The sequence below is a fragment of the Haplochromis burtoni genome, unplaced genomic scaffold, assembly GCF_018398535.1.
Source record: "Haplochromis burtoni strain Fernald_Lab_line unplaced genomic scaffold, NCSU_Asbu1 Contig_278, whole genome shotgun sequence".
NCBI lineage: Eukaryota > Metazoa > Chordata > Actinopteri > Cichliformes > Cichlidae > Haplochromis > Haplochromis burtoni.
Genome location: NW_024582639.1, coordinates 1 through 12,570, shown reverse-complemented (window position 1 = coordinate 12,570; position 12,570 = coordinate 1). Strand labels below are relative to the sequence as shown.

The following is a 12,570-nucleotide window of genomic DNA, read 5'->3' as shown; positions in this document are numbered from 1 at the left end:
ACTCCTATGAGCATACTGTGATACATATGAGCAGATGTTGGTAATAATATAATATAATATAATATAATATAATATAATATAATATAATATAATATAATATAATATAATATAATAATGTAATAATGGTTGCAGAAAGCTGGTGCCAATCCCTGGACAGATCACTGGTGCATCAGGGCAACATAGAACAAGGCAACAGTTCACATTTTCATCATCTAATATTGTTTTGTCTTTCCTGAACAAGTTTGCTCTTAAAGTTAACTCCATTCTGGGAGAGTGACTCTTCTGAGCTTCTGCTCAGCTCTGTTGAGAATCATTAAAGTGATGGTTGGGACTTCCAGTCAATCAATTGAAATACATTATGGATTTCAAAATCTTATTTGGTTTTCATATGTACCTATTTTCAGTGATATCAACTTTAATAGCAGGAAATTAACTAGGCATAATTCTTTTTTATGTGTGTTTTTATTGTTCTGGGTCTTTTGACCGAGCATTTTGAGTTAATGGGGCTTCTTTGTGCTAATTTTGTAGGTTTCTATTATTTAGTATTGAGTTTAGTCCCGGTTTTGCTTCCATGTTTAGTTTTATTTCTGATTCCATGTTTTCTTGTCGATGTGCCTCGTCTCCTTTTTCTGTTTACATGTTTCCCTCCTTGTTTTTTATTCCATCTCTTCCCTCTCTGTCATGTGCTTTCCTATACATTTTCCCCAGCCCATCTCGCCTCTCTCTCCCCCTCCATGTCTCATCTTTCTTAATTATTCTGTATTACCCTCTTTGTGTCTCCTCTGTTTGTCTCAGAGGTGGGACCAAGTCATTGTTTTGCAAGTCTCAAGTAAGTCTCAAGTCTTTATCCTCAAGTCTCAAGTCAAGTCTCAAGTAATGTCAGGCAAGTCAGAGTCGAGTCTCAAGTCACTGGTGTAAAAGTCCGAGTCAAGTCACAAGTCTGAAATTTTGAATTTCAAGTCCTTTCGAGTCTTTAAAAAAACGAAAAAAAGCATGTTGCAGTTATATGCTAAATGTAAATATTAGACCATGTAATTTTTAAATCTGTGTTTTTCTCAACACATGACAAAATAGTGAACTTAGAAAATATACACAAATTGTGAAATTGCACCTCTTTAAAATGCAGCTCAATTAAACCTAGCTCCAAGAATAATTTTCACCGACAGTTCTGAGATAAGCTGCATGTTATTCTTGGATGCGGTTGTAGGACCGGCTTTAAAATCGCATGACAAAAATATCATACATTAAAAAAAACTGCATCACCAACGTAGCCTGGACAACATTTGCTAGTTAGATGAAGTCAGCTATCTCATCGTAGCATATTTATATGCATATTTATAATCATACGGTTCTTGGAGTGAGTGCACACACTCATGAAGTTTAGTAACTTCAGGTCACTGCAACAAGCCCAGGTACAGTTTACCGACGGATGGGTGCAGGACCTTGAAATGCACCGTGTAGAACGAAAGACCATCGTACGTATCATAAGTTTACCAGTCTCACAAATTGTCGTCATAAATACACATTCGTTAACCGTTTATTAATAGGACCTTTGAGCTCAACGGTAATTAATTAGTAGTGGAAATAATTTCTGGTAGCATCACAGAAATGTAGCAGTGACAATAATACTGTATGCTGTAATCGTACTGGGCAATTAGTGATACAAAAAACCTGTTTTATCCTGTGAATAAAAGTATATGTTTTTGTCAATGTACCATAATAACAGAAGCGAAACACAATATTGTGTCAGGACAATTCACTATTTATGCACAATAAACAAAGGAGCATAGCGCGACAATTTCTGTTCAGCGCCAGACTTGCTTGTAACCTATGGAGTACACATTGACAATAAACTGGACTGGGCTAAAAACACCACAGCACTTTACAGGAAGGGCCAGAGTCGTCTCTATTTTTTGAGGCGACTGAGGTCCTTCAACATCTGCCAGAAAATGCTGAGGATTTTCTATGAGTCTGTTGTGGCCAGTGCGATCCTCTATGCTGTTGCATGCTGGGGGAGCAGGCTGAGGGTCGCAGATGCCAACAGACTTAATAAACTGATCCGTAAGGCCAGCAATGTTGTGGGGATGGAGCTGGACTCCCTCAAGGTGGTGTCGGAGAGGCGGATGCTGTCCAAGATAAAGACAATGTTGGATAACACCTCCCACCCACTCCATGACATGCTGGTCAGTCACAGGAGCACGTTCAGTGAGAGACTGAGATTACCGAAAAGCACCACTGAACGACACAGGAAATCATTCCTGCCTGTGGCCATCTCCCTGTACAACGCATCCACTTAACACACTGTTTGCTACTACAACTACACATGTTTCTTTTCCAACTATTTATTTATGAGTGACTTATGTATGTATATATATGTATATATTGTACTATTCTTAGTTAGTGTATTGTCTGTCTTGTCTTAATGTTGGTTTAAAATGGAGCACTGTAACAAAAAATAATTTCCCCCAGGGATCAATAAAGTATTCTGATTCTGATTCTGATATCACCGATTATGTTATGAAAATGACGCATTAACTACAACAGCAGACTGACCTTCGTGTAAATGCTTGGAGCAGACTAACCTGTGAGCTGGAGTGTTCTGGGACGTTATATTTGTCTTTGAATGGCTGCAATCCAGGCCATCCGTCGCCTCTTTGTTACTTCGGAAACATGGCTCGAACAATTTCTCTTCAACGACGTAATCCGATAACAACCGATCTCTTTACCCGTCGGCTTCCCGTGGCTGTCATGCGACCGGCTATTGCAGTTAATAATACAACAGCTTCTTGACATTTTTGTGTTTCTTTTTATCGCTGTGTGACTGATTTCAATTGAAAGCCTGCGTGCGCTAGTACCTCTTGCCACGAGTTCCCAGAATCCTTTGCGGTTCTACCCGTGAATGACGTCACATTTTCAATCTCTATATAATATGCATGTTAAATTTTATATTTGGGGTAAAATATCAAGTCTTTTCAAGTAAACCGGTTCAAGTCCAATTCAAGTCCCAGGTCATTGGTGTAAAAGTCCAAGTCAAGTCACAAGTCTTAGAACATTTTTTCAAGTCAAGTCTAAAGTCATAAAATTAATGACTCGAGTCTGACTCGAGTCCAAGTCATGTGACTCGAGTCCACACCTCTGGTTTGTCTCCCCAGTCTTTCTTGTTCCCTTTTGGGTTCCTTCCTCCCGGCCTCATGTCAGGCTGTGTGTTCTTGTCTGCGTCTTAGTGTTTTACTTTGACAATGTTGCGTCCTGTGTTTAGTGTGTTTGTTTGTGTGCTTCTGTCTCGATTAACTTCTCCCAACTGTGTTCCCCGTGTATTTCCACTTCCCTTGTCACCATCATCTGTATTTATTGTGCAAGTTTTCCTTCTTTCATTTTCAGATCGTCTCTTAACCCTTCCAGTATTTTTATATTTTTTGTTTGTTTGTTTGTTTTTTAATCACAGGTTCCTAAAGTCACCTAATCTGAATAGAAGATTCTGGGCAATAGTCAGACCAACCAATGGAGCATTCACTCTCTTCCTGGCTTTGCATACTTGTGACACAGTGAGTTAATATTACCTTTACATTTCTGTGTAGAGGTATTGGTTTCCACACCTATATACACAATACACAGACTAAAAGCCTCAAAGCAGCTCTTTAATGAAAATAAGCTATTTCACACATGTTTTCTGCAAAGTAGATGACATCTATATGTCACAGTCAAACCACAAAACGAACGAATCTTGAAAAAAAAGCAATCTTGAAATTACGTAAACATAAACCCAGATGAACAATGCCACCACATGACATATTAGACCAAGTAATCATTTATTCAACATGATTCGGTACCTTTTAGAAATTCCTGAACAACAATGTGAGTTTCTCACATTGTTGTTCAGGAATTTTTTTCCCCACTCATCTTTGCAATGTCGCTTCAGTTCATTAAAGTTTGAAGCATTTCTTTACGTTGACTGGGCCATTGCAACACCTTGATTTTTCAGTCATTCTCCTATACATTCATTGCACTGCTGACCTGTTCCTCACGTATCGGAGGAAGTCCTGGTGTAGAACGTAGAAGCGGCTCTCATTGTACTGCCCTGAATAGTAGTCCCTTGGCCTGGTGAGGTTAAAACACAAAAGACAGGAGGGATAATTTATATTATTAGTTTTTTTTTCTTTTGTTTGTTTCTTCTTCTTTTTTTTTTTAAATTCCCTATTAAAACCTAAAACCAAAGTGGATTACAACCCAAGTTTCATGTTGTTTTGGGTGTTTCAAGAGTGTATTTGTCATTTGAATCTGTTAAGCAAGACACCTGTGCGTCTCTCACTTGGTTGTTGGTGCACTCAGCAGTGACATCTGGGAGCTGTGGCCATGGATTTTTACTAGCTAGACAAAACCACAGCTGCTCTTAAAAAGTTGTCTAATGTCAATTTAAAGCAATTAGAAAATCTAAATTTGTTAAAGAAAGAGAAAAATAACCAGTGTATGTAACAGCCACGTACATCAATGAGAAATCACAAATGAAAGCTAAAAATTTAACAATGAGCATACAGCAAAACTTTCAGTCAATTTCCTGCAGATGATAATCACCATTCCTTGTCGAATTGGCCACCAGAGATCTGCTGCCCTTTGAGAAGACCCCCGAGCCATTGAAAATCTCTTATTCCCTCAGGAATCATCACATATTTTATTCCCTGCCAAGAGAAAAATTATGCAGAGTAATCATCTTTATTTTGTGGAGATTATAAAAAGTATCACAATCCTGTCTAAGCTTTAGTACCTCATCATGAGGGGCAGATTTGTATCCATATGTCCCAAAAACAGAAGGTGATGCAGTGATGGAGTACGCTGTGTGAACGTACACTGATGTTCTATTTCCTACATCTTCCTCAAAACCTTTGGTAACGGCACCGTTCATCCTGCCAAACAGACGCAATTCAGAAAATTGATCTTTGGTTTGGTTTATGTTGATTTCATTGCAATGTTCAAGTTCAGTCACTATAGTTCAAGTGACAGCATTCACACTGAAAGCGGTTTGATATGCCTTTCATCTTATTGTGCTTTTCCTTAGTTTCTGTCTTATAGCAGCATTTGTTCAAGGATTTCCTTGATGCCTTCCCATAAAGTACAAGAGAATTTTTTTAATGCAAGTTTATTTACATCAATAAAAAATGTTTTCAGCAATTAATTTCTATATTAATTTCTAGTTATTAATAACCCTTTTTGTCAGTTTTGAGTAATTTTCCCAGTATTTTGACTTAGTGGGGAAAACAAACTAGTTTTTCAGCTCTTGACCCTGTATGATGTCACTAAGTGCTCATATCTCAGGAGTGTTAGTACAAAAGCCTCATCCACAAGCCGTCTAGTTGTATGCAAGACTGGAAATAAGGATCAGCATAATATTAATTAGCTGCAATAGCACCATTGTTTAGTAGGTTGCGGTACCAAAAAAATCTAACAGACTTCCATTCAAAGAGGTGAAACTTATGGCGTAAATAAATTTTCCATGAGTCACTGGCTAAAATCTCTTTTTTTTTAGTGCTCTCATCCATTTTGAAATCAGTTCCACAAATAGCATGAATATTAGGTCTGTTTGATGACTGATGTGATTCATATTTCTAGTCTGGAGTACCAGAGGGGGGGTGTCATTTACCAGTACAGCTGAGTCACATGCCGGTAAGAGATCTTTTCAGACAATAGCTGGTGTTGTTTAGGCTTAGGAAATAACAGTCAGTCTGGGAACTCATAGGTAATCTTGGCATTCCTCATATAAAGTCGGTTCTTTCTACTGGTATCACTTCCTTAAGAGTTGAGGTAAGAACAAGTTTTGTGAGTGTAATTGCTTGGCTTCTCATTTGAGTTTGAAAGTCTATTTCCTTCTTTGGATTTCATGTAAGGGTGTGGGACACACCACACTGGGCCAGTGTAAGCTTTCCTGTCTTCTTTTCACTGTCCTATCAACATGAAATAAAAAAAAAAAATAATAATATTATTCAGGAAGAGACCTCCACATCAGCATGGGTATAAGAGCAGAGGAAGCAAAGAATTTGCATTTTTTCCAGAAAACTGTTGAAGCATCTCTCTCTGAGATGAATCTGTGAGTTCCTGCACTAATAGATCATTAAAATGTTGGTAAAGACCAAAATGATTGCGCACTTGCGCCATATTACAAAAATCATTGGGTGGACAGCAAGCTGAAATCAGACTTGCGACAACGGTGAGCATTAGGTTTAAGTGATTCCATGGTTAAGCTGGTTCAGCTTGTTCTTTATGGATAGAGGCTTTGGCATCTGGAGAGGACCATAGCTAAAAAGTGATTACACAGAGACTTATAATTATTTCAAGCAACTCTTCCTTTCTCCAGGGATACAATTAGATCCCTTGGAAGGAGGAGAAAGACATAATGAGAAAGATATGATGAAAATATACAGCTATAAATGTTAAATGGTCACATATAGTTTGAATGACCTATTTGTGACTGTTAAATTAAAAACTTATAAATATCAATTCTTGTTTCAGCAAGGTGACAATAAACTGACTATTTGGAACTAGCACAAGAAAGCTGGTCTTCAATCACTAACCTGTGGGTAGGCATACATATAATTGTGGTAAGTGCAAAGACATTTAGGCAATATCCTGGTTCAGACATTTAAGTGTTTGACACTATGGTGTCAAAGTGTGAACCTCCTCCCTGTATGCATCCTGTTTGTTGTCAGTCATGAGTCGAATGATCCGTGATGTCCATGTTATGGATGGATTGACAGTTATGTGTACAGAGCATAGAGGAGGATCGCAATGACTCTAGTGCTCATATTGAGGCTTGGGGTATTTGCTTGTCCAGCCTGACAGCCTGGGGGCATTTGGTGAGCTAATATAGCATCTAGTAACATATTTAAGTCAGTGCATGAACTTTGTCCAACAGCTTATTTGAAACAATGTCATTAAATGGCAAGCTGAAGTCCACAAAGAGCATCCATATCAAGTGTGTTTGTCTACAACAGTAAGGGCTGTATCAAGAGCCAGAGAGTTAATCTGTTTCCTATATTTTATTGGTGTAAAGTTATTGCAACTGATAATGCCGTCTGATATGACGGGGTTTTCATCCTGTGACCAACCAGTCATGTACTGTAGCTTACAACGAGGGTCAAAGGACAGAATGCACCTTATACATAAACAGTGGCTTGAAAGATAAGCAAATAAATAAATAAATAATAAGACAAGATATGGCACTGTCTCTGTCAAACATATTTGCCTCAATATTGAATTTTTTCCTGTCTTTCTTTCTTTTTTGCACATATTTGTCACATGCTGTATGTTTTTGATCGTGAAAGTAATTTCAATATTAGACACTAAAGTAAATGCAGAACACAAACTTTTGTATATGATGATTTAATTTAGTAAGGAAACAACAAAAAAACGATCCAACCCTGACCCAACGAAAAAAAAAATTATAGTCCAACCAATCCAGAGTTTAAGTAGAATGCAATAATTTGACAAAAAAAAGTAATTTGTTCGCCATTTGTTACCATCTTTAAACCGGAGGCTTAATATAAGCCATATATACAGATATATAGAGATGGCACATGAAAAACTAAGTTTCATGACAATTTCATTAATTTAAAAAAAGAGCTAGCTTATTCATCAGTCAGAAAAAAGTACATGTAAGTACTGTACCTATAAGTTTGGTAAGGTAGTGAAATTAAATTATTATGCTGTAGAAAAAATCAGCTGCAAGCGTCAGAGATTTCAAAATGCTTCCAGATTGTCCAGCAGTGACTGCTTTAGCAAATATGGCCCAAATGTCCAGCGCACAGTTTCAATGTGTATGTGAAGTGCACCAGCAAAAAGTCTGTTGAAAAAGAACCTAAGGGCTGCCTGCAGTTTGCAAATGAATGAATCACTTAATCACTGTTTGAAAACACCGTATGACAACAGCGATGGATTATTTAGCAGGAAAGCTTTGACTGGCAGGAAAAGGAACTCTTAGGCAATGGGAAATATTTACGACATTTCTGCAACACTAGTTCCTAGGCTTCTTTGTCACAATATTATATCATGATTATTGCTACTTTTGTCATTTCTGTTTGTAAGGGTTTTCTTTTTATATGCTGCCATTGTCTTTAAGCTCTGCTACAAAAAAGGATAAAAAAAAATCTGCTCAACCAAAATAACCAAAAACACCCAAATACATGTCTGCACATGTTCCTGCTTCTTATTTCTTGGAGGTTTTTTCTTTTTCTTTTTCTTTTTTAAGTTGTTCAAAAGAAAGAAGTTCTTGAAGAACAACTGCCAATTTTCTGAGAGAAATGAGTTTCATATCAGTGTCTGCATAAGTGTACACAAATTATATCTCAAAGGCTCTCCACCATAGTTAAATATTGTCCTATGCATTCTAATACACAGAAATAATACATTTTTTTTTTTTTTAAGGTGTGGAATATCCTGGAATTTTAAGAGGTGTGTTCTCCTCTTGGATCCTTCTTTAGCTCTCTGACAGGTCTCATTGCAGGCTTTCTTTCTGTGCTATTTGCCCAACTCTACAATTACATATGCTTGAGTGTAAACAGAGATTAGGCAGTTTGGTTTGGCAGTTAGTTTGGGTGAGCTGATATACTTCCTGACAGCAGCTCTCTCCACTCTCTGTTTACATATGCCCGGCATGAGAGTCTAATCCTAACCCAGTCACAACTGGCCATTGTGTTCGGTTTGCTGTGTTAAGATATGATATGTTTAGTTGTGATACATAAGAGCAGTTCTCTCTTTATACATTCAGAAAATTTTGTGAATAGAAATACCTTATAGGTTAATTTGAGTAACGTCTTGCAAAAAAAAAAAAATTTATTAGGTACACCTATTCAACCCAAACCTCTGGTAAGCCAGTCATAAGGCTTTTCAATTCAAATTGAATATAGACATGTAGAAATTGTGAAAGAAAGGTGACTTTGAAAGTGGCATGGTTGTTGGTGTCGACTGGCTGGTCTATTTCAGAAGGTTCTGAAGAGAAAAAGGACTCCAGCATAGTACTAATAAGGTTTACCTCATAAAGTAGTTTATGTGATGTTGTACCAAAGAAGAAATACTCTCTTTGTGATGCTTTCAGCCACTTAATTTATCTTGATCTTAAAGGTTTATAATATATTTCAGTGGTATTTTTAAATACCACTGAAATATGTTATTAGCTGGCTGTTTCTAGAGATTTCATCAGACCTAAGTGATTGTTGTGCTCTCCATTAAACTGCTCTCAAATAGGAACATTTTACCCCTGAACTACCCTTCAGTTCAGAGAGAATAGGCAGGTATTTTTTGAAGCTCTTTCTTACCGAAAAATGTAATCATGAGCATCGATCTCTGCACCCACTTTTGAGCCGTTCAGAATTCCCGCAGTACCCACCACAGCGCAGTGAACACAGCCATCGCCCCCTGGTTTTGGGAGGAGCAGTGGCTCTTTTGGCTTTGGAATCAGCTTCACTGAAGCCATCACTTCTGCAAACGAAAAGAGAACGCATAAGTACAGACACTTACAGGAGCAAACCTGTTCAGACTTGTGGATGCCAGATTTTCATCCTAACATGCAAATTTCACAGCAGAATTTCATCAGACCAAATAGTGTTTTTTCCAATCTTATGTTTTCCAGTTTTGCTGGATTAGGGTTAGACTAAAACTAACTAAACTAAACTGTAGTCTTAGTTTCCTGTTTTGATAGGAGTGGCAACTGGTGTGTGTGGCTTTCTGGTAATTCAAGTTTCAATTTGTTATCTGTTCTTCTGCATACTTTAGCTGTAACAAGTGTTTATTTGCTGTTGTCTTCATATTAGTACAAAGAAGTCTGGCTGTTCTCCTCTGAACTCTGAGATCAACAAGGCATTTTCACCCAGAGAACTGCCAGTGCTTCCTACCATTTTATGAATTATTTTTATTATTTTATAATTTTATTATTGTATTGTGATGGGTTATTATCATTATTAATTGACTTATGGATGGCAAAAAGTAATTTTTTAATTCACAAAAAAACCCTTTTTTTCAGTGCAGAAAAAAGCTTCTATAGTAAGCTCTAGAGATGGTTGTGTGGGAAAATTTAAATCCCAGTAGATCAGCACTTTCTGAAATATTCAGGCCAGCCCATTTGGCACCAGCTACTACGCCACACTTAAATACAAATAAATCTTCTTTCGTTGCCCATTCAGATGCTCAGTTTGAACTTCAGCAGGTAATCTTGACCATATCTATGTGTCTAAATGCATTGAGATGCTGCTATGTGATTGGATGATTAGGTATTTGCATTAAAGAGCCGTTGAACAGATATATAATGAAATGACTGTATTTTCATTGGGTGCGGTAAGAATAATGTCATGTCTTTCAATACAAGTTCAATCTTAGCTTTTTTGACTGATTGTTTAATTACTTCTTTATAAGCTTGATGAGCTTTGACTTACTTCACCAGGACCTTTGTCTCTCTTGTGCTGGAAATAGTGTAATTACAGAACTGAAAAGTGTCTGTGACACAAAAACAATAATAAAAGGTGACATAATATTTCTTAACACTTAACTGTCTTTCTTATTGACGTGTATCTTTTTCACAATTATTTTATCAGAATATTTGGAGTTAGAATTAGGAAGAGGAAATTAAATCATAAAAAAAAAAATCTATTATTCCATTACTTAGCAGTCTGTTACACAATACTTGACCTGATATCAGTTTCACAACTACCTACCATCATATTTGTACTCCATAAACCCAAAAGGATTGTTAAAATGTGAAAGGCGATTCCACTCGCTCATGTTAATGTTGTCCTTGTGCAGAAACAAACGTATGTTGGGAAGAAAACCCTTCTTGAAGTTCTCATCCTGAGAGTTTTGCAGTGATTGGGCACATGTCTGATAATAACAGAAATATTAAATTGTGAAGTAGGTTAAAAAGATTTTGTGCCTGACTTATTTTAGAAACCTTTAGGAATAATTAAAAAAACATATACTGTAATTAAAGGAGTGAAACCATTAAGAAACCCAGTCAAACAGAAAATACAGGACAGTTACAGCAGAGGCAACAGACTGACTGCATTGCTGAGCTCACTTCAGTGTTGCCAGCCCACACCCATCAAGTTAATTACTACATTTGTCCTGTTTCTGTCATATTGTGTCTTAGCATGCTTACTGTTGGTCTGGGTGGGGCATCCTGGTTATAGACATCATCAAAATCCCACTGAGGAGCCTTTGTGAAATTTCCTTGGTAGAGGAGAGGTATTGGAGTCTCAGCCACGGCTCCATGTGTAGAGTATTTCGGTTCTGTCACTGGGTTTGTTTGTGTTGAATCAACATTTTTTGCTGGGCTGGTTGTGGTAGACACAGAAAGCAGTGCAGTTGTTTTTTCTTTCTGTCCCCAGAGTTTAATATCAAACGAAATGCTTTCCCATCGGAGTTCATGTTTTCCTGAGAAAGTTATCCAACTGAATCATAAATTTCACAGAAAAGCACAAATGGAAACAGAACAAAAGGGAACAAAAAGGAAAGTTCAGAATTAGAAAATCAATTTATGATTCCTTTTTTAAAAAACAAAATAAAATAAACTACTTACCGTTTTGATAACTTTTCCTGAGATAGAATCAAAGCCACAAAAAAAACTGTCATTATAAGGAGCAACGAAAACATCCTGGATGTGTGGACTGCCATCGCTGTTGAGTGAAGGCTTCGCCGTTAAATTGAACACACATAGACACACATATGCACTCCCTTCTGGATTTGACTCCTTCTCACTGAAGTGACTGGGCTGGGCTACACCACAGTTTGCGGACAGATATGCAGTCAAATATATTCAGACACACAAAGCCAACCACACAGAGCTTAACAGCAATGTGGTTTGTTACACAACAATGGAATTTCAGAAACAGACATACCTCAGGGATTAAACCTGTTATACATGTAGTATTTTAAAACTAAAATAAAAGCCACAGCATTCCTTTAATAACGTTGAAAACTGCAAAAAGGTTCATTTGGTTTGTCTTGTGAATTTGACCGTGTGTTGGTGCGTCCTGCCATCTCCCCGCCTTAGATGCCACACTTTTTGTTCAGCTGACTCTACTCAGCAATTAAGATAAGGAGCAAAAAGTCTTGTTGGTTTTGTAGCCAGTGGGATGTGTGTGTGTGTGAGATGACTGCTTATTCCTGATCAGTAGAGAGGAGTGTGTTTTTTGGTCATTAACTTATTTTTCAGTTTAGTGACAAACTCCTGGGTTTTGTTGTTTTCTTTCTTTAAAGGGTGATAGTGGCTTGTCTTTCACTTTTAGTTTAATTAGTAATTCAATTATTAGAGAAAATCTTTAATTTAACGGGGGGCACCCTAGTTATATTTTTTGTGCTTATTATATCTTTAATTGGTGATTCACTGTTATCTCACTACACTTTACATGTTCTATGACATTACTTAAATATGCCACTAGGTGGCGCTTAGTGCAGAGGAGGAGCATAAACCCCCTTTGGAGGCAAATCTGCAGAATAAATCCTGAAGTTGAAACTTTAAACAAGCTCATGATCTTTATTTTACTTGAGTCATTTTGAGAGTTACTAGTGCTCAAAAGGACTCATAGGTAACAG

The 12,570-nt window shown here is 37.2% G+C and overlaps 1 protein-coding gene across 1 annotated transcript in view; it reads right to left on the bottom strand.

Annotated features, from left to right (window-relative positions):
- LOC102301333 (alpha-N-acetylgalactosaminide alpha-2,6-sialyltransferase 1) overlaps positions 1-11,742 on the bottom strand; it is a 17,287-nt gene extending 5,545 nt beyond the window's left edge. The window contains exons 1-7 of the mRNA XM_005949879.3: positions 11,555-11,742; positions 11,135-11,426; positions 10,695-10,857; positions 9,303-9,465; positions 4,763-4,901; positions 4,573-4,676; positions 4,015-4,098 (exon numbers count right to left, since the gene is read on the bottom strand). Coding sequence (XP_005949941.3) covers positions 4,015-4,098; positions 4,573-4,676; positions 4,763-4,901; positions 9,303-9,465; positions 10,695-10,857; positions 11,135-11,426; positions 11,555-11,649 — 1,040 coding nt within the window. The 5' untranslated portion in view covers positions 11,650-11,742. The remainder of the gene's footprint in view (positions 1-4,014; positions 4,099-4,572; positions 4,677-4,762; positions 4,902-9,302; positions 9,466-10,694; positions 10,858-11,134; positions 11,427-11,554) is intronic.
- Positions 11,743-12,570: the final 828 nt, after the last annotated feature.